The 22,789-nt window shown below is 39.8% G+C and overlaps 1 protein-coding gene across 3 annotated transcripts in view; it reads right to left on the bottom strand.

Annotated features, from left to right (window-relative positions):
• The window catches only part of LOC136158250 (cytochrome P450 2C21-like), a 45,168-nt gene extending 23,869 nt beyond the window's left edge, over positions 1 to 21,299 (bottom strand). For 2 of the 3 annotated variants that reach the window (XM_065920046.1, XM_065920045.1), the window contains exons 1-4: positions 21,128 to 21,299; positions 16,705 to 16,863; positions 14,994 to 15,143; positions 9,817 to 9,977 (exon numbers count right to left, since the gene is read on the bottom strand). In XM_065920046.1, coding sequence (XP_065776118.1) covers positions 9,817 to 9,977; positions 14,994 to 15,143; positions 16,705 to 16,863; positions 21,128 to 21,299 — 642 coding nt within the window. Of the gene's footprint in view, positions 1 to 9,816; positions 9,978 to 14,993; positions 15,144 to 16,704; positions 16,868 to 21,127 lie in introns of all 3 variants that reach the window. The other variant, XM_065920043.1, reaches the window with a different exon arrangement.
• Positions 21,300 to 22,789: the final 1,490 nt, after the last annotated feature.

The following is a 22,789-nucleotide window of genomic DNA, read 5'->3' on the forward strand; positions in this document are numbered from 1 at the left end:
TCATTGGAAGGACTGATGTTGAAGCTGAAACTCCACTACTTTGGCCACCTCATGCGAAGAGTTGACTCATTGGAAAAGACCCTGAAGCTGGGAGGGATTGGGGGCAGGAGGAGAAGAGGACGACAGAGGATGAGATGGCTGGATGGCATCATCAACTCAATGGATATGAGTTTGAGTAAACTCCGAGACTTGGTGATGGACAGCTGAGAGTGTCAATTCCCAGACAGGTTGATAAGAAGTGTAGGGGTCCCCATGGAGAGAGGGGTCTGGAGTTCTCAAGGAGGAAGAAAGGACAAAATTTTTTTTCTCCTCTACATTCCTTAGGTTTATATAACAATAATGTATCCTGCTTGAGGACAGTTTCTTGAAAAACCTTCTGGCTAATTCTGTTATCTCAAAATGTAAATTCTGGGAGTAGGTCTGGTGAGGTCTTTACAACCTCCAGATATTCTTTTGAGTCACTGTAATAACTAATTTGAGAGTATATAATTCCATTGCTAAGACTAGCAGGGGGGTACTCTTTCTACCCTCTTCTGATGTCTATGTCAGAAGCTCTCTATCTCCTTTATACTTTAATAAAACTTTATTACACAAAAGCTCTGAGCGATCCAGCCTTGTCTCTGGCCCTGGATTGAATTCTCCTCCGGAGGCCAAGAACCCCAGCGTCTTTGCATGATTCAGCAGCAACCTTTCACAGGGAGGCCTGGCGTGCTGAGATTCATGGGGTCACAAAGAGTCGGACATGACTGAGCGACTGAACTGAACTGAACTGAATCTTTTTGAAAGTGGCTGACATTTTTGGGCTCCAAAATCACTGCAGATGGTGACTGCCATGAAATTAAAAGATGCTTACTCCTTGGAAGGAAAGTTATGACCAAACTAGACAGCATAGTAAAAAGTAGAGACTACTTTGACAACAAAGATCCATCTAGTCAAGGCTATGGTTTTTCCAGTAGTCATGTATGGATGTGAGAGTTGGACTATAAGGAAAACTGAGCACTGAAAAATTGATGCTTTTGAACTCTGGTGTTTGAGAAGAGTCTTGAGAGTCCCTTGGAATGCAAGGAGATCCAGCCAGTCCATCCTAAAGGAGATCAGTCCTGGGTGTTCATTGGAAGGACTGCTGTTGAAGCTGAAACTCCAATATTTCGGCCTCCTGATGAGAAGTACTGACTCTCGAAAAGACCCTGATGCTGGGAAAGATTGAAGGCAGGAGGAGAAGAGGACAACAGAGAATGAAATGGTTGGATGGCATTACTGACTCAATGGACATGAGTTTGGGTAAACTCCAGGAGTTGGTGATGGAAGGGAGATCTGGTGTACTGCAGTCCATGGGGTCACAAAGTGTCGGACATGACTGAGCAACTGAACTGAACTGAATTGAATCTTTTCTATTGCCCTTTTAGTCTCTATTGTTTATTTAGTCTCTGATCTTTATTATTTCCTTCCTTCGGCTAACTTTGGGCTTTGTTTGTTCTTCTTTTTCTAGTTTGTTTGTGTGTATGTGCAGCAGTTTTATTAAAGTAAGAAAAGGGACAGAGAAAGCTTCTGACATAGACATCAGAAGGGGGACAGAGAATGCCCCCCTCAGTCTAAGCAAGGGAGTTATGTACTTTTTTAATTAGTTACTATGATAAATCAAAAGAATGTCTCAAGGTTGTAAAGATCTTACTAGATCCACTCCCATAATTAACATTTTAAGATAACAGGATTATTCAGGAGGTTTTCAAGAAGGAGGAACTGTCCTCAAGCAGGATATATTGTTGTTATATAATCCTTAGTACAGAGTTTTGGAGAAGGAAATGGCAACCCACTCCAGTACTCTTGCCTGGAAAATCCCATGGATGGAGAAGACTGGTGGGCTACAGCCCATGGGGTCGCAAAGAGTCAGACATGACTGAGCAACTCCACCACCACCACCACCAGTACGGAGTTTAAACTTAGTTGTTTGTTGTATAATCATCAGTACCAGGCTTAAAGAAAAAAATGTTTTACGTGACTAAGACTAAAGAATGTAGAGGGGGAAAGAGATGTTTGTCTTTTCCTCCTCCTTGAGAATTCCAGACCCCTATCTGCACTTCATGAGCCCCAGATCCCTTTCTCCTCCTCAGGGATGCCGGACTTCTTATCAACCTGCCTAGGAATTGACTCTCTCGTTCCCCTCTTTTCTTTTAGGGCAATTATGTTGCCAAGAGAAAGGGACATCATTTCCATTCCTTAACTACTTTCTGCGGTTGAGGGGCATCATCCCCTAAATTGTTGAGGCAACATATTCTCCTAACCCTCATATTGAGGATCTCTGATTCAAGGGACTCAAGAAATAGTTGGAGGAGGCTGTGGCACTCGTAGGAGCCTGGACAACCATTTGTAACCTAGAAACTTTCAGACGGTTAGAAACAGACCCCATTTTGCAGTCACAGATGTGAGGCAAAATAGTCACTAAACCAGGTTAAAATATAATCAAAATTAAAAGTACATTATGTCCATAGTTACATTGGTCCATCTTAGGATCGCTAGTAGTCATCAGATTAAGAAGAGGCAACACATATGATTGTTGTGGTGAAGAGTTAAAGAAAGTCATTTCCTTGAAGTGGAGAAACCCACCATGGGAAGCCTTTAATTGATGAGGAGGTTGAAAAGCTGAAAGCTGAGTCACATAGTTAATTCTAAGGCTTCAGGGTCTATAACAATGTCTGCGTGTAAGAAGGGTCTTCCATAGATACATTCAAAGGGGAACAGTCCTTCTTTTAGGGCCAGTTTGAGCACTCACTAAATCTACAGGTAGAACTTTAAGCCAACTGTCTTATGTTTCCTGAGTTAGCTTACACAGATGCCTCTTAATAATGTCATTAGCTTTTTCAACTTTTTCTGAAGCTTGGGGTCTCCAGATTCTGTGTAAGTGATAGTCTATTCATAGAGTTTTCAATGCTCCGTGAGTTAAAGCTTTAAAGATGGAGCCAGTGTTGCTTTGAACTTTACAGTTTAAGATCTCACTTACATCATGAGAAGTCAGTACAATAAGACATTGCCCATTAGTCAACTTATGAGCTATAGACATTAGCAAAACAATAGCAGCAATTACCCTTAAGGAATGTGGCCATAGGCTTTTTTTTTTTTTTTTAACTAAGGGACAAACTAAACTCTGATCCTGTGAGGAAGCTCAAAGCAGAAGCCTGCAAGACAGCAGTTTGAAGAGCCTTAAAAGCCTTTTGAATCTCTGGGGACCTAAGCAGCTTGTCAGTTTTGGACAGCTGAGTCTCAGTTATAAGTTTATATTAAGGCCAGGCAAGCTCCCCAAAACCCACAATCCAAATGTGGCACTAGCCTGTAATGCCTCAAAATCCTCTCAACTATCTTAAAGTCTTATTTGGCTTGTTTAGGAATTTCAGACTATAAAGTATAAGGATTAGGCACTTACTGTTTGTATATCTTGAATTAGTCCCCATTTATCATTTGACATTTTTACATCCAAAATAGGATTGCTTCATGGACTATTACAGGGAATTAATAGCCCCTGTTCCTCTAAATCTTCAATGATGTGTTTTAACCCTTCTTTAACCTCGGGCTTTAGTGAGTACTGCTTTTGATGTGAAAATAGGTGAGGGTCTTTGAGCCTGATAACGACAGGAACAGCATTTTTTGTTCAACCCTCAGTTTTTCATCAGCCCACACTTTAGGGTTTATACTTTGTTCAATTAATGGGAGAGAAAGAGCAGGCTCCATATTCATGAAAACAGAGGCCTGGACCTTGTTCAGTATATCCCTCCCCAGAAGGGGTGAAGGAGATTCTGGCACGATTAGAAACTCGAGAAAATAGCACAAAATTCTAGTTGCAGTTTAAAGGACAACTAAGATAATAATGTTTGGCTTGTCTAGACAGTCCCATTACGGTATGGGATCAGGAGGAAAGAGGACCAGGGGCTTCAGTGAGTACACAGAAAGTTGCCCCAGTGTCCAAAACAAACTGACTGATTGGCCCCCAACAGTTATAAATACCCAGGATTTCTCAGGGGTAATTAGGATGGGAGCTTGTGTGGGGACACCTGGGCACCTTCAGTCCTGATTGTCTTGAGAGTCCAACCCCTGGGGCCTACGCCTCAGAGGCAGCCTCTTCTCCAGTATGGTCCTTTGCAGACTGGACATGGAGCCAGGGATAGCTTAGATGCCTCAGGCCAATCCCACTTGAGATGCCCCTCCTTTCCACAGTAATAACAAATCCATCCCTTTTCACCCGGGTCCCTCTGGGCATTTTCCCTCAGGCTGTTTCAGAGTGAATCTAACAGCCATGCTGGGACTTTAGTCTTTTGACTGGTTCTTTTTTTGCCTCATTTTCTTCCTCATATTCTCCACCATAATATTCTGTCTGAGACAGCTGCAACAGTTTTTCTAAAGACTGATTTGGCCCGAACGCCTGTTTTTGTAACTTACAGCAGATATCTGAAGTCGATTAAGTGAGAAAACTATCTTTTAAGATCATTTCTCCCTCTGTAATTTCAAGATAAACATCAGTAAACTTGCAGAGAGCCCCCTATAGTCTAGCTAGGAATTTACTAGGAGTTTTCTTCTCTCCCTGTTCTGTCTCAGTCAACTTAGCATAGTATAAAGTCCATAGTATAAAGGACTCACTTGAGTCCTTCAAGAATACATCTGGCAAGCTGGCTCTGTTCTTGGAATCACTTGGCGCCCAGTAGGAAGGAGGGCTATTTCATGTTCCCTCTTTCCCCTTGCCTTCAAGCCATTCATCTCCAAAAGTAGTAGCTTCGCCCAAAACTCAAGTTTATGAATCAGGAGTCAATGTCTGTCCCTAGACATAAGTTACATCTTTCCAAGTAAGGTCATAAAGTAAAGTTAGCCCCATAAAGCCTTCTATGTACTTTTTGGATCCTCTAAATAGTCTCGACCACAGTTGGGACTGTTTGAATTTCTACTGAGACTGAGGCAACCCCTCCTGGAAGGGTACCCTGATTCTCAGCCTGTTCAGTAGGGAGCCCCTGATACAGGGGCACAGTAAGAGAACAGGAGGCAGCTGAAGGCTTCACACCCAAATCTGCACACTTCGGACATAAGTCAGGCATGTCTCGCAGAGAGATAAAGAGCAACACATATGGCACTTCTACCCATTTCCTTTGTTTTCTACAGAACTGGTCTAGTTGTAAAATGGTATCATAATTGAGATACCCTTTAACTAGCCAGTGTTCCCTGTTTTCCCAAGGATACTGTGGCCATTCAGTATCACAGAAGAAGAATCAGGTGTGTATTTCTTAAACTCTGGGGATCAAACTTGTCCCGTTTTTTAAATATACTTTAAAGGAGTGGTTCTGGAACTGTTAGCTCCCATCTGTAGGAGAGAAAAAAGCAGCATCCACGACCATGGCTGCTTTCCACCAGAGGTGTCCCTCCCTGCTCTAAATAGGAGTGCAGACAGACTTTCCACTGAAGTTTCCTTCCCTGGTCAGGCTTAGTCTGTCCCTTACTGACGCAGGCATCTTACTCATCCCTCCTAGTTCTACCACCAAGGTGGGGTGGAGATGCACCAGGGATAGACCTGATGGCATCCCAGATTGATTTCTAGTTTCTTACCACCAAGACCTTTCTTTGATTTGCCAGAGTACTTTCCCACAATGTTTCCCAAGCTAGGACTACTAGAGGAAGTATCCATCTTACGTATGCCCATGTACATTCCTGAGTACACTGCTGACTTCAGTTGAAGTGGTGAGTCATAAAGAGATGAACAAGAACCAAGATGTCCCTTCTGAGTGTCACCATGCCAGTATATGTCATAGCAAAAGAGGTGGTAGAGGGCTGGCCAGTGAGGAAAAAGTGATTTTTGTCGTCAAGCTACTAGGTCCAATCCTTCCAGTTCCTTTCCACAGATTCCACAAAAGGAACATCTAGAGAGTTGAGACAGAAGCCATTGGAGAGGTTTCTCTGGTCTGCTAACAGCTAGCACTACCAAAGGGAGAAGACCATTGCACTTCCAATCTGAACAGGTCCTGTAATTCCGAATCAATATCCTCAAAAACCTCATGGTCACCAGCTGTGCTTTTATCCACATAGATAGGAGGCACAGCCATGACAAAGACTCACTTTTAGGACTCTGGGCCCTGAGGCAGGCAGTCAAGAGAGTGACCTCTAGCCTAAGAGACATTCCTGGATCTTGAGCTCCTGCTCGCTCGCAAACAAGCTCTTGTAACTTTTGGCTCCTAGCAAGGCTAGGGGCTTCCATACTTGGGGTCTAAGTAAAAGTACATAGTATCGGCATGAATCACAATTCCCTTGAAAGTCTATGATCCGACAGATTAGGTTCAGTATCAGTTCAGTAGCTCAGTCGTGTCCCACTCTTTGCGATCCCATGAACCGCAGAATGCCAGGCCTCCCTGTCCATCACCAACTCCTGGAGTTCACTCAAACCCATGTGCATCGAGTTGGTGATGCCATCCAACCATCTCATCCTCTGTCATCCCCTTCTCCTCCTGACCTCAATCTTTCCCAGCATCACAGTCTTTTCAAATCAGTCAACTCCTCGCATCAGGTGGCCAAAGTATTGTATTTTCCAGTTTCAACATCAGTCCTTCCAATGAACACCCAGGACCAATCTCCTTTAGGATGGACTGATTGGATCTCCTTGCAGTCCAAGAGACTCTCAAGAGTCTTCTCCAACACCACAGTTCAAAAGAATCAATTCTTCAGCGCTCAGTTTTCTTGACAGATTAAGTTAGTAGTTCTAATTCCCCAGGCAGTTACGGAATGGTCAAAGAGACCAAAAAAAGTTGACCGAGAAAGGAAAGTTCACTCCACATGCTTTGCCCATTTCTGGCCATTCTCCTTGAAGGGGTGTTGAGTGCCTCTTCGCATTGGCAGGTCAGCATAAACCCCCAACAAGGCTCCCCTTTGGGGGGCTGCCTTCAGTCATGAGGCACCTCGAAACCACAGAGAGGACTCATCACTTGCTTCATGCAGGGCATGTCTTTCATTCACACAAACACACCATGGTGTTAGCAAAGTAAAGCAGAAAATGTGTATACTGAGAAAGCACAGAGGCTAATGCTCTTGAATATTCTTATCTTGTCCTGAAAATCCTGGATGAGTCCCCAAGATGATAGATTATGGTGAACGGTGTCAGATTCGTGATCTCAAGAAGATTTAGCTTTGGGACCAGGGACCATTCTTGATCACTCAAGAACTTTTGTGTAGCAGTTTTGTTAAAGAAAGAAAAGGGACAGAGAAAGCTTCTGACATAGACATCAGAAGGGGGGTGGAGAGTGCCCACTCTTTTTCTGGTTTTATGTGTAAGGTTAGATTGTTTACTTGGTATTTTTCTCATTTCCTGAGGTAGACCTTTTTCACTATAAACTTCCCTCTTAGAACAGCTTTTGTGAGTCACATAGATTTTTGAATGTTTTTGTTTCCATTTTCATTTCTCTCAAAGTTTTTTATTTCCTTTTTGACACATTGTTGTTTAGTAGCAGCTAAGATCATGGCATCTGCTCCCATCACTTCATGGGAAATAGATGGGGAAACAGTGGAAGCAGTGTCAGACTTTATTTTGGGGGACTCCAAAATCACTGCAGATGGTTATTGCAGCCGTGAAATTAAAAGATGCTTACTGCTTAGAAGGAAAGTTATGACCATCTTAGATAGCATATTAAAAACCAGAGACATTACTTTGCCAACAAAGGTCTGTCTAGTCAGTGCTATGGTTTTTCCAGTGGTCATGTGTGGATGTGAGAGTTGGACTGTGAAGAAAGCTGAGCACTGAAAAATTGATGCTTTTGAACTGTGGTGTTAGAAAAGACTCTTGAGAGTCCCTTGGACTGCAAGGAAATCCAACCAGTCCATCCTAAAGGAGATCAGTCCTGGGTGTTCATTGGAAGGACTGATGCTGAGGCCGAAACTCCAATACTTTGGCCACCTCATGCAAAGAGTTGACTCATAGGAAAAGACCCTGATGCTGGGAAGGACTGGGGGTGGGAGGAGAAAGGGACGACAGAGGATGAGATGGCTGGATGGCATCACCAACTCAATGGACATGAGTTTGAGTAAACTCTGGGAGTTGGTGATAGACAGGGAGGCCTGGCGTGCTGCAGTTCATGGGGTCACAAAAAGCCGGACACGACTGAGTGACTGAACTGAACTGAACTGAACTGAACAACATAGTCAACAACATATTCAGTTACTGTGTGTTTGTGTTTTTTCCAGTTGTTGTTTTTGTTTTTTTTTTTTTCTTGTAATTGATTTCTAGTTTCATACCATTGTGGTCAAAAAGATGCACAATATAATTTCAATCTCTTGAATTTACTGACACTTGTTTTGTAACATTTATGATCTATCTTGGAAAATGTTTCATGTGTACTTGAAAAAGAATGTGTATTCTGCTACATTAGGATGGAATGTTGTATATAAATCTATCAAGTTCATTGTGTCTAATATGTTGCTTAAGGTCAATGTTTCCTTATTAATTTAGTTTGTCTGTTCTGTCCATGGGGCTGCTGCAAAGAGTTGGACATGACTGAGTGACTGAATTGAACTGTTCTGTCCATTGATGTAACTGATGTGTTAATTTCTCCTAGTATTATTGTGTTACTGTCAATAACTCCTTTTAAGTCTGTTCACACCACACCATTTTTTTTTCATTTATTTTTATTAGTTGGAGGCTGATTACTTTACAATATTGTAGTGGTTTTTGTCATACATTGACATAAATCAGCCATGTATTTACATGTATTCCCCATCCCGATCCCCCCTCCCACCTCCCTCTCTACCCGATCCCTCTAGGTCTTCCCAGTGCACCAGGCCCGAGCACTTGTCTCATGCATCCAACCTGGGCTGGTGATCTGTTCATACCATTTTTTAAATGAAGAAACTATACCAGAAAGATTAAGGAAATGAATATATTACCTAACTTACTTTTATTTAGGCATTTCACATCTTCAGAAATGTACACATTGCCTTTATTCATTTGGCCATCACAGTCCTAGGGTTTACAGAATCCTTTTTAAACAGTACCTTCATGACTTAATACCCTCGATAGGTACTGAAGATATTTATTCAGCTGCTATCTTGTATCAAACTGGATAGAGAATCAAGAAACCTAGTTTTTATATCTAACTCATTCTTCTTTTGGTTAGGTTATTTTGAAAATAAGCTCAGTATTTCCAGATGAGCTTTCTGTTCCATAGACTACTTGCTCTCTAGAGTCCTTCCCAGGTAGAAAACATCATAACATTATGATCCATGGAATTTTAGTTGTTAGTTATAGTACAACATATGTTATTATTTTTTTCTGACAGTTTACTAATAGTAAAAATACGATGTATATACATCCTATTTATACACATAAAAATCAGAGGAAAAAAGATTTCTCCAAAAAAAAGACCTTGCTATAATTGTTGCACTATTTTTTATTACCATTTTTATATTTTAAAAAACTCATTTCAACACATTCAATTGCTTTGATAACTCACTGCTGCTCCTACTGCTAAGTCACTGCAGTCATGTCCGACACTATGCGACCCCATAGACGGCAGCCCACCTCCGTACCTGGGATTCTCCAGGCAAGAATACTGGAGTGGGCTGCCATTTCCTTCTCCATTGCATGTTAAGTCGCTTCAGTCATGTCCGACTCTGTGCGACCCTGTGGACAGCAGGCCACCAGGCTCTTCCATCGACAGGATTCTCTAGGCAAAAATACTGAAGTGGGTTGCCATTTCCTTCTCATGATAACTCACTAAGTGGTAACAAACGATAGCACAAAGAGATGTGGTAATCAATTTAGACAGAAAATTATTTCCTATTTAAAAGGAACCTTGACCTTACCTCAATCCAGGGCGTGCTAAAAATTGCTGCATTTTCATGAATATACTTTGCCAAGGTTATAAAATTTTCATCACTGTATTCAAAACGATTCCGGAATATAATAGAGCAGATCACATTGCAGGGAGCATAGCTCAGAAGGTAAGTAGGATCACATGGAGATCCTAAAAAGAAATACAAAATTTGGAATATAATTTTCAAATAAATCTTAAGTTTACTGTTTAAAATAATGGAGAAGGGTTGATTTCTAAGATTTTTTTATTACAGGAACAACCTGGACCTGCCATCATCACTATAAATTCAATGTGCCTAGAGAGTTGGACTATAAAGAAGGCTGAGTGCTAAAGAATTGATGTTTTTGAACTGTGGCGTTGGAGAAGACTCTTGAGAGTCCCTTGGACAGCAAGATTAAACCAGTCAGTCCTGAAGGAAATCAGTCTTGAATATTCATTGGTGCTAAAGTTGAAGCTCCAATATTTTGGCCATCTGATCAGAAGAGCTGACTCATTGGAAAAGACTGTGATGCTGGGAAAGACTGAGGGCAAGATGAGAAGTGGCTGACATAAGTTTGAGCAAACTCTGGGAGGTAGTGAAGGACAGAAAAGCCTGGCCTGCAGTAGTCCATGGAGTTGTGAAGAGTCGGACATAACTTAGCAACTGAACAACAACAACAAAATAAAATTGTATTTCCCTAAGCAAAATTATCTAATCCAGTGTTATTTATTTATTAAATTTCTCCCAATATTCTATTGATATCATTCTCTAACTAAAGCCACAAAGTAATACACAAGAAGGAGATCATTTTGAAGTGTCTTTAAAATTATAAAATTTAGCTCTTGGTGTTGATATTATTCAAAATACCCAGAAGAAACTGACCAATATAATAAGGAGGTAAGAAGACTGAGGAGAATTGAAATCATATTTTACAAAATGCATTGAAAAAGGTTGAGTGTGCTTTTCTCTCAGAAGAGAATAATGAGAGGGATTGAAGACTACAGATCTCGTCAAGAAAATCAGAGATACAAAGGGAACATTTCATGCAAAGATGGACACGAAAAGGACAGAAACCATATGGGCCTAACAAAAGCAGAAGATAGTAAGAAGAGGTGGCAAAAATATACAGAAGAACTATACAAAAAAGATCTTAATGACCCAGATAACCATGATGGTGTGGTCACCCACCTAGAGCCAGACATCCTGGAATGTGAAGTCAAGTGGGCCTTAGGAAATATCACCACAAACAAAGCTAGTGGAAGTGATGGAATTCCAGTTGAGCAATTTCAAATCCTAAACAGTGATGCTGTGAAAGAGCTACACTCAATATGCAAGCAAGTTTGGAACCTCAGCAGTGGCCACAGTACTAGAAAATGTCAATTTTCATTCCAACCCCAAAAATAGGCAATGCCAAAGAATGTTCAAACTACCACACAGTTGCACTCATCTCATACGCTGCAAAGTGATGCTCAAAATTCTCCAGGCAAGGCTTCAATAGCATGTGAACCAAGAACTTCCACATGCTCAGGCTGGATTTAGGAAAGGCAGAGGAACCAGAGATCAAATTGCCAACATCTGCTGGATCATAGAAAAAACAAGAGAGTTTCAGAAAAATATCTACCTCTGCTTTATTGACTACACCAAAGCCTTTGACTATGTGAATCACAATAAACTGTGGAAATTCTTCAAGAGATGGGACTACCAGACCACCTTACCTGCCTCTTGAGAAACCTGTAGGCAGGTCAAGAAGCAACAGTTAGAACTGGACATGGAACAACAGACTGGTTCCAAATTGGGAAAGGAGTATGTCAAGGCTGCATATTGTCATACTGCTTATTTAACTTATAAGCAGAGTACATCATGCAAAATGCCAGGCTGGATGAAGCATAAGCTGGAATCAAGATTGCTGGGAGAAATATCAATAACCTCAGATATGCAGATGACACCACACTTATGGCAGAAAGCAAAGAACTAAAGAGTCCCTTAATGAAAGTGAAAGAGGAGAGTGAAAATGCTGCCTTAAATCTCAACATTCAGAAAACTAAGATGATGTCATCTGGTCCAATCACTTCATGGCAAATAGACGGGGAATCAATGGAAACAGTGACAGACTTTATTTTGGGGGGGCTCCAAAATCAATGCAGATGGTGACTGCAGCCATGAAATTAAAAGACGCTTGCTCCTTGGAAGAAATGCTATGACCAACCTAGACAACATATTTAAAAAACAGAGACAATACTTTGCCAACAAATGTCCATCTAGTAAACCTATGGTTTTTCCAGTAGTCATGTATGGATATGAGAGTTGGACTATAAAGAAAGCTGAGTGCAGAAGAATTGATGCTTTTGAACTGTGGTGCAGGAGAAGACACTTTAGAGTCCCTTGGACTGCAAGGAGATCCGACCAGTCCATCCTAAAGGAAATCAGTCCTGAATATTCATTGAAAGCACTGATACTGAAGCTGAAACTCCAATACTTTGGCCACCTGATGAGAAGAATTAACTCATTTGAAAAGACAACTGATGCTGGGAAAGATTGAAGGCAGGAGGAGAAGGGACAACAGAGAATGAGGTGATTGGATGGCATCACCAACTCAATGGACATGAGTTTGAGTGGACTCCGGCAGTTGGTGATGGACAGGAAGACCTGGCATACTGCAGTCCATTGGGTTGCAAAGAGTCAGACACAACTGAGCAACTGATCTGAACTGAACTATAAACAGGTTAACAATATAAAATAGCAAATATGACACCATTTTTTGTTTTTTGAGTCCTGGCAACTTTTAAGCCTTGCTTTTTCTTCTTCTACTCACATTTGGACTAGCTGATGTGATTGCTTCTTTGGCACAAGCAGGAAGTTTAAACCACACAAACCCTGGTCTATACATTGGAACCCTCACCCCCCACTCCAGCCCTTACCCACCATAAAAATTCCAAGCTGGCATCCTTTTCCGGGTTTCTCCAGTCATTTTTTATTCAGTTTTCTAGCTACTGTGCCCTACACAGAAAGCTTCATTATGTGAGTAATAGAACTTTTCATATCCTATTGAGATATGTGTATCACTACCAACCTCAACAGCTATACTAAATTTTCAGCGGGAAATCCATCCTGCCTCTTCCTGGTGACTACTACCACAACAGTTAACTACAGAATGAAAAAACTTCGTAGGGATCAAAAGTAGAAATTACAAGAAAAAAGGTTCTGCTCAACATGTGAAATAAACTTACAACAGTTAGTTAACCAGTGACAAACTGGGCTACCCAAAGAGGATGAGGTCTCCATAGTTAGGTGGATTCGAGCAGAGTCTGGGTGGTCATAGGCAAGGAAACTGAGGAAGGTCTTATTCACTATGGAAAAAATGAGCCAGTTAATAAGAAGCTGTTTAAAAGACACTTGCTCCTTGAAAGAAAAGCTATGATAAACCTAGATAACATATTACAAAGCAGAGACACCAGTTTGCTGACAAAGATCCATCTAGTCAAAGCTATGGTTTTTCCAGTAGTCATGCATGGATGTGAGAATTGGATCATAAAGAAGGCTGAGCACCAAAGAATTGATGCTTTCCAATTGTGGTCCTGGAAAAGACTCTTGAGAGTCCCTAGGACAACAAGGAGATCCAACAAGTCAATTGCAAAGGAAATCAATCCTGAATATTCATTGGAAGACTGACACTGAAGCTGAAGCTCTAATTCTTTGGCCACCTGATGATAAGAGCCAACTCTGATGCTGGGAAAGATTCAGGGCAGGAGGGCAAGGGGGTGGCAGAGGACAAGATGGTTGGAGGGCATCACCAAATTAATGTACATGAATTTGAGCAAACTCTGGGAGATATTGAAAACCAGGGAAGCCTGGTGTGCTGTGGTCCATGGGGTCACAAAGAGTCAGGTATCACTCAGTGCCTGAACAACAAGAACATGCTAAATCCCAATATTTACTGATTTATTAATTGCATTTCCAAAATTTTACTCTAGAAAGTAATCAGGAGTGTTCAATGATTAATATAGATTGCATTGTTTAATATTATTAGCAACAAAAAATGAAAGCAATCTGTATGACCTAAAATAACTTAAGGTACATCCAAAATAATGAACTACCATTCTATTTTATTAACAATATTCATGATAAATGTTTAAAAATTAAGCATGTGAAAATATTTATTTAATATGTTAAATTTGAACAAAAGAGTAGAGAACAATCTATGCAGGTTGAGCCTTGTGTTCTTCTGTCAGATCTCCCACCCATTCCTAGATAATATGCACCAAGTCCAAATGATTTTCATTGACACGCTGCTGCCATCTTGAGAAACTTACTCAAAAGAGGAAACCCAAATCATGCAAATATTTGTAATAAAAATTAAACATTGTGGTTTACAAAAGCACATGTGCCATAAGATCCTCATCTTGCTCCTTCCCTGTCAAGTCTTCTAGTCACCCGTTTCTCTCCTATCCCCTCTTCCTGTCCTGCATGGGCATCCACACATGTGTACACTGAGGAAATGTGTGCTGCTGAAGCTCCCTCCTTTCACACCAACAGGGGAGCTGTAATACAGACCTACTCAGAGAAGGGTTTGGTGCAAAGTCCACACCTGAACCACTAATTTTGTTTTAGTTTTACTAAGATATCACTGATAGATCTGCTCAAGTTTAAGGTGCTATATAGCATAATGACATGACTTGCATATGTTGCAAAATATTTGCAATGCTTCTCAAGAAGTTACCTGAGAACTTAGTCTTTCAAGTTACTAGCAGATTGCCAGAATCCACGTTCTCCTCTTATTTCTGTGCACACAGCTAACCACATTTCCCAGCTCCTTGTACATTTAGGTGTGGCCCTGTGACTGAGTTACAGCCCATGGAATATGAAAGAACTTTTGTGTGCAAGTGCCATATCTTACCTGTTAAAAACACTATTTGTTCTTTTCTTTCTTCTTTACTACCCCCGCTCTACCATTCAAAGAGATGAACTCTGGATGCCACAGGAAGGCATTCATATGTTGAAGGCATCAAAGGCCCTGAAAACCAGGTGCTTGGAAAGGCCATTATGCCAACCACTTCACCTCTTACTACTGTCACGTGAGCAGAAAGTAAACCTTTGGTGTGTTTGAGCCATTATCTCTCTGTAGTCTACTTGTAATATCATTTAGTCTGCCCAAGCAGTTACTGTTAATTGCATAAAGAAATACCTACCATTGGTTTTTTTTAATGCTTCCACCAAACATAAGGCTTCCTCTTGAATTCTGTGTTCAATAGTCCTCTTCCCCATCCCCATATTCCTCAAAACCATGAGGGAGAAACGCCGAGTTTGCTTCCATCTGTCTCCATTGCTGAAAATAATTCCTACCAGGACAAAAACCAAAAGTAGAGAATAAGCCATTGCCATGAATTCTAGCTGAGAGTCTTTAAACCAGGAAATGACAAGAACACCTAAGCAGGAATTAAATATAGTAGTGACAGCCTCAGGAATTCCTATTGGGCCATTCATCACCTGCCTCCTCCTCTCTTAACCCAGCTTGTATCTTACTGTCAAGACTCATGGTTTTACATATTACTACACTCTTCTTTATCCATTAGCTCCTGAAAAATTCAGAACAACCCTAAGAACCAAGTATTTTGTCTCCATTTTACTTATAAAGATGCTGAAAATCACAGAGGCAAAAATGCCTGCTCTTTGATGACTCAGCTAAAAATCCATAGAGTCCAAGTAATAGGTTAAGTTTTCAGTATTGATTTGTGCACAGAAAATGAACTGTAGGAGAAGGAACAAAAGAGTCAATTCTTAAGACGGGTATAAAGAGCACTTGTGTATTGAAAGGAAGTTCATGAAAATCTATTCCTCAAGTAAGGGACATAGCCATAGCTCTTCCCATTTTGACATTTTCCCTCTATTTACTAATCTCTATCACAAAATATGGATGTCTTCCCCGTGTTCTACCCTGTGTGTACCTGCCACCCTCCTTCTGACAACCCCACAGCTAGGCTAGGTCTATAATACAAAGCATAAAGCACAAATATGCTCTGACAAGAGGGTCATGTGGAAACACAATAAATATAAATTAGAATACTAAAGAAAATCTTTTGAAATCAAATGCTTGCACTGTCTGTCATCTGTTTTTCACACTGTACCAAGAAAGTTCAATGTCAGACTTTCAGAGCCAAGGACAAGATCAGAGGGAAAGACAATGCTCATAGGGAGCTTGTCTAATAAGACCTTAAAGAACAATGCAAAGGATGAAGTGACCCTATTCAGGCGTTATTTTTGTAAGAACCCAGTGAACCACAGAGGATAGGACAGTTTAAGGTCTAGCTACTAAAACACAGATGACAGACAGAGCAAGTATTTGATTTCAAAAGATTTTCTTTAATACCCTAATTTATATTTATTGTGTTTCCCAATGACCCTCGTTTCAGAGCATGTTTGTGCTTTATGCTTTGTATTACATTCTATCGCATAAAAAATTTTGTTGTGCTTTTTTTCTAAGAAGAATAGAAAATTAAATGCAATGTACATACTTCAAACCTTTGGTAGTTCCGTGTATATATTATGGAAGCTCCCAAAACTAGTCTCTTAGCACCCATGACTCAGGCCAGAAAGCAAGATATTTGATAAATAGGAAAATTTATTGTCATTTTCCTCCCTTTTTCTGTCTCTTTCTCATTTTCTTATCTGGCCATAATTTACTAATAGAACATCAGTGATTAGATTTGCTTTCACTGCACTTAATGTTTCATTCAGACCATGTCATCTTCATACTTTTAAATATGGATTAATGATCCATAGAAAACTGTTTATTTATGATGCTTTCATAAAATTCTCTATTACCTATAATTTCTCAATTCCTTAGCCTATTTGAATCTTTCCAACCTACAATTCCCACACATGCCCCAAATAGAAGCATACCTAATCCCTGGTTGATGTGGTCTGCCACTGGTAAACTACCTCTGCCAGAAAATTCCTCACTCTGATCAATCAGGACTTGCTTCACTGCTTCAAATCCATGCAACACCACAGTGGGCTTCATGCCAAAATACAGAGTGAACACAGGACCATAATCTTCTGCTAGCTGGAGAAAACAGGAGATGCAAGAACAGTGAGTATTTCAAAGCTGAAAATGTAGATAATGTAGGAAAATATAGATAATGTGGGAAATATTTTCAATCTTCTTAAGATTCACACATTATAAAGGATTTCAATTTCTAGAACCAGTAATATAATGTGACATCACTTTAATACAAGGGTAATTATCATTATATTATTAGGAATACTGTTATTATTATTATCACCATCAATAGTTACTCTTTATTCAGGTCCTACTATGTGACAAAGGCCATAGCATGAATTTTATTAGTATTTTTCTATTAAGCTTTTTTCTGCCAAATGTGTAATTGCTCCTTCCTTAATATAGTGACAATAAATGATATGTTTCTTCTCTTTAAAGGAAAGTGCTCCATCTCTCACACATGCAGACTAATAATCATCCCCTCATCATCCATTCTTCACATCTTTAGCACCAGAGACCTCTAAGCTTTCAAAATACACAAGGACATCAGTTCAGTCGCTCAGTCATGTCTGACTCTTTGCAATCCCATGAATCGCAGCACGCCAGGCCTCCCTGTCCATCACCAACTCCCGGAGTTTACTCAAACTCATGCCCACCGAGTCGGTGATGCCATCCAGCCATCTTATCCTCTGTCGTCCCCTTCTCCTCCTGCCCTCAATCTTTCCCAGCATCAGGGTCTTTTCAAATGAGTCAGCGCTTTGCATAAGGTGGCCAAAGTACTGGAGTTTCAGCTTCAGCATCAGTCCTTCCAATGGATATTCAGGACTGATTTCCTTTAGGATGAACTGGTTGGACTCCTTGCTGTCCAAAATTCTAAAGATCCCAACAAAAGTCTTCTAGAGCTCATCAGTTAATTTGAAAAAGTTGTAGGATAAAAAATTCACATAGAGAAATCTGTTCCATTTCTAAACACTAAGAACAAACTATCAGAAGGAGACATTAATAAATCAATCCCATCTATCACCACACAGAAGAGAATAAAATTCCAAACAATAAATCTAATTAACCAAGGAATTAAAAGACATGTACTCAGAAAACTATAAGATGCTGTTTTAAAAAAAAAAAAAAAAGACAATACAAATAGATGGAAAGACATAACATGCTCGAGCACAGGGAAAGTTAATACTGTTAAAATGAACATATTACATATTACCCAAGGAAATCAACAGATTCAAAGCAAATCCTATCAAAATACCAGTGTAATTTTCAAAGTACTACAAAAAGTACTTCTAAAATTTGTATGGAAACACAAAAGATCTCAAGCAGACAAAGATATCCAAAGAAAGAACAGAACTGAAAGTATCATACTCCCTGATGTCAGATTACAGTACAAAGTTACAGTAACCAAAACAGAATTGCACTGGCACAAAAACGGACACTGGTCTATGGAGCAGAATATGTAGCCCAGAAAATAACACACACTTACATGAACAACGAATCCATGAAAAAGGACACAAAAATATACAGTGGGGAAAAGGCAATTTCTTCAATAAGCGGTGTGAGGAAAACTAGACAGCTACACGTAAAAGAATTAAATTAAAATATTTCACATATTAGTAAGGTTATGCTGAAAATCTTTTAAGATAGGCTTCAGCAGTACATGAGTCGAGACCTTCCAGATTCAAAAGCTGGGTTTAAAAAAGGCAGAGGAACCAGAGATCAAATATTGCCAGCATTCATTGGATCATAGAGAAAGCAGGTTCAGTTCAGTTCAGTCGCTCAGTCATGTCCAACTCTTTGCGACCCCATGGCCTGCAGCACGCCAGACCTCCCTGTCCATCACCAACTCCCAGAGTTTACTCAAGCTCATGTTCATTAGGTCAGTGAAGCCAACCAACCATTTCATCCTCTTCTAGGAGAAGGCAAGCGAATTCCAGAAAAATGTCTATTTCTGCTTCATTGACTACAATAAATCCTTCTATAGTGTGGATCACAACAAACTGTGAAAAATTCTTAAAGAGATGGGAGTACCAGACTTCCTTACCTGTCTCCTGTGAAACCTGTATGCGGGTAAAGAAGCAGCAGTTAGAACTGGGCATGCGAAAATTGACTGGTTCAAAATTGGGAAAGGAGTATAACAAGGCTGTATATTGTCACCCTGCTTATATGGAGAGTATATTTTAATTTATATGCAGAGTACATCATATGAAAGGCTGGGCTGGATGAATCACAAGCTGGCATCAAGATTACCAGCAGAAATATCAACAACCTCAGATATGCAGATAAATCCAATCTCATAGCAGAAAGCGAAGAGGAACTATAGAAGGGTGAAAGAGAAAAGTGAAAAACTAACTTAAAACTCAGCATTCAAAAACTAAGATCATGGCATTCCATCCCATTTTTTCATGGCAAACAAAAGGGGGAAAGTGGAAGCAGTGACAGATTTTATTTTCTTGGGTTCCAAAATCACTGTGGACAGTGACTGCAGCCATGAATTTAAAAAGTGTTTCCTCTTTGGAAGAAAAGCTATGACAAACCTAGACAGCATATCAAAAAGCAGAGACATCACTTTGCTGGCAAAGGTTCATCTAGTCAAAGCTATGGTTTTTCTAGTAGTCATGTAAGGATGTGAGAGGTGAACCATAAAGAAGGCTGAACACTGAAGAACTGGTGTCTTTGAACTGTGGTGTTGGAGAAGACTCTTGAGAGTCCCTGGGACTGCAAGGAAATCCAACCAGTCCATCCTAAAGGAAATCAGTCCTGAATATTCATTGGAAGGATTGTTGATCAAGCTGAAGCTCCAATACTTTGGCAACCTGATGGGAAGAGCCAACTCGTTGGAAAAGACCCTGATGCTGGGAAAGACTGAAGACAAAGGAGAAGGGGGTGGCAGAGGGTGAGATGGTTAGATAGCATCCCTGATAATGGACATGAGTTTGAGCAAATTCCAGGAGATAGTAGAGGACAGAGTATACCTGCATGCCGCAGTCCATGGGTCACAAAGAGTTAGACAACACTCAGTAACTGAACAACACAGAAACAAATATTTTCTCATACTATATACAAATCTTAACTCAAAAAGGGTTGAGGACTTAAATGTAAGACCAGAAACCATAAAACTCCTGGAAGGAAACATAGACTGTATACACTTTGACATGTATCATAGCATATATTTTTGGATCTGCCTCCTACTGAAGTGAAAGTGCTAGTCACTAAGCTCTGTCCAACTCTTTGTGACCCCCTAGATTGTAGCCCACCAGGTTCCTCTGTCCATGGAATTCTCCAGGCAAGAATTCTGAAGTGGGTAGCCATTCCCTTCTCCAAGGGATCTTTCTCAACCCAGGAATCAAGCCCAGGTCTCCCACATTGTGGGCAGATTCTTTACAATCTTTACCATAAAACAGAGTGAAATTTTGCCATTTGCAATAACATAAACGAATGTGGAGGGCATTACACTTAGTGCAGTAAGTCAGACAGAGAAAAACAAATATTCTATGTTATCATTTATATGTGGAATATTTTTTTTAAAAAATAAAATGAATTAACTGAACAGAATATAAACAGGCTCACATACATAGAGAACAAACTAGTGGTTACCAGTGGGAAACAAGAAGAATGGAAGGGGAAATGAGGGGTAGGGGATTAAAAACTATAGGCTGCTATGTATAAAACAAATAAACTACAAGGATAAATTGTTCAGCACAGGGAATACAGCCTATACTTTATAATAAATTTCAAAGGAGCATAATCTATAAAATTTTCTATGTTCTCACTTGAAACTAACATAATATTGTAAATCAACTCTAGCTCAATTGAAAATAAATTAACAGGGTTCCCCTGGTAATCCAGCGGTTAAGAATCTGCCTCACAATGCAAGGGATGCTGGTTTGATCTCTGGTCTGGGAAAACCCCACCTGCTGCAGGGAAAAAGCCTGAGTACCACAGCTACTTAGCCTACACTCTGGAGACTGTGAGGAGCAACTACTAAAGCCCATGAGCCACAGAGTCTGTCTGTTGCAACAAGAGAAGTCATGGCAGGAGAAGCCCGCACACTGCAACTAGAGTGTAGTTTCTGCTCGCCACAACAAGAGAAAGCCTGTGCACAGTGATGAACACCCAGCACAGCCAAAAATAAATATTCTTAAAATAAATGAATAAAAATAAATAACAATAAATAAATAAAATAATGTCCAGGTGTCCAATGGGAACTCCCCTTTGAAACCACTTTTAACAAACATGGTGTCTGGGACTATGGAGTCTGGGACAAGACATAGGACTGTCTTATTTACTCATCACAAACAACTGGAAGAAAAGTAGTCATACTTGCCTTGCTTATGGATTCGCTGACATTCTTAATATTTATCTGAAGAATATTTCCAACAATTGGGAGAGGTGTGGGCCCAGGTGGCAGCTTCCCTTTGGCATACCTCTGATTCCATAGAAAAAGGAAAATCAAAATAGAAAGACAGATCACCAGAACTACAAAGAGATCCATTGGTGTGCTTTGCATGAGGGCAACTGAAAGCTTAGAATCCAAACACTTTATAAAAACTAAGTGCAAAGAAAAAAACAAAGTGCAAGCTTATCACCAAACATGCAATAAGTCTTTGAACTTCTAAATAAATATTGCTTTATCATCACTGCACTTTGGTTTGTCAATAGATATTTAAATGAACGGTTACATTAGTATTGATAAACATGTAAGTTTCAATGGAAATTTCAACTGAAAACTAATTCACTTTCTCAGAGATGGCCATATTTTAGTAGTAAAATTGAAGCTATCAGAGTTTCAAAGGACTGGAATTCACAATCACAACAAATGATGAGAGCGTCTCTGCTCATCATATAAGCAGAAAAAGAAGCACACTCTTAGAGCTATTTCTCATAAAATTCATGGAAAACCCAGGTGAAGACAGAAGAAGGAGGCAGGACAAATAAAGAAAGGAATAGGGAGCTGGTCCTATCTTAGAAAAGAGTAGAGCTATCCTTCTAGTCCTCACAGAGCCCTCCTTTCTTTTTTTTCTTTTGTGTGTGTGTGTGTGCCAGGAGTTCTGAAACCACTTACTTCCAGAGGAGATGCTGGTCAGCAGACAGTAGAAAGAAAACAGGAAAAACAAGCCAAGGAAAGAAATCACTCAAAGACATCAGCAGAAGGTCGCTTGACTGCATATCACCCACCCCGCTTCTTTGCATACCCATTTCCAATAAGGCTCACATAGCCAGAGGAAACATTGTATGTTCACACCTAGGTGAAAAAATACATTCCAGCGTTCAATACTATAAATATTAGCAAGCGTCTAGAAACTCACAAATATGAACAAAATTTCAAGACTCAAAAGATATTTGAGGACCTCCAATTGCATAATAAGCATCAAACTTAAAAGTCAGAAAACTAATCCTTGAAGGACTTAACTTAGTGAAAACAGAAAAGTTAAAATAAGTGTATCACCAGATAAATGTAGCCATGAAAAAGAAAATGTTATTATAAAACTGAGAAGTTCTTGGTAATTAAGCATGTGGTGGCAAAAAAATATTTTTCAATAAATGGATATGCTGAGTAATAAAATAGATTTAGTTCCATTTTCACTTATTTTAAACAGCAGTAAGATTTAGCAGTAACATGGGTTTCCACAAGGATAGAGTACAAAATAATAATGATGAAAACATTAAACAAAGTTAAGTAGTATGGGAAATGGTTCTATTAATAGAAATCCTAGTGACTTTATCACAGGAGTTCTGAGAGAGAAAAATAAGCAAACAATAATAAGCAAGGGAAAGTGAATACATTTTTCTTACAATGATGAAAAATCCAAAGAATCCACCAAATTCTAAACAGGATTACAGTGAAAAGATCCACACTCCCAAAATCTTGTGAAACATAAGACTATCAAGGGAAAATAAAACCCTGAAAAGTTTTAAAGAGAAAAAGGAAGTTACAAAGAATGAGACTCAATTTAGAATAAATCTTTCCTTACACAATGCTTA

The sequence above is a fragment of the Muntiacus reevesi genome, chromosome 2 (genome assembly GCF_963930625.1).
Source record: "Muntiacus reevesi chromosome 2, mMunRee1.1, whole genome shotgun sequence".
Lineage (NCBI taxonomy): Eukaryota > Metazoa > Chordata > Mammalia > Artiodactyla > Cervidae > Muntiacus > Muntiacus reevesi.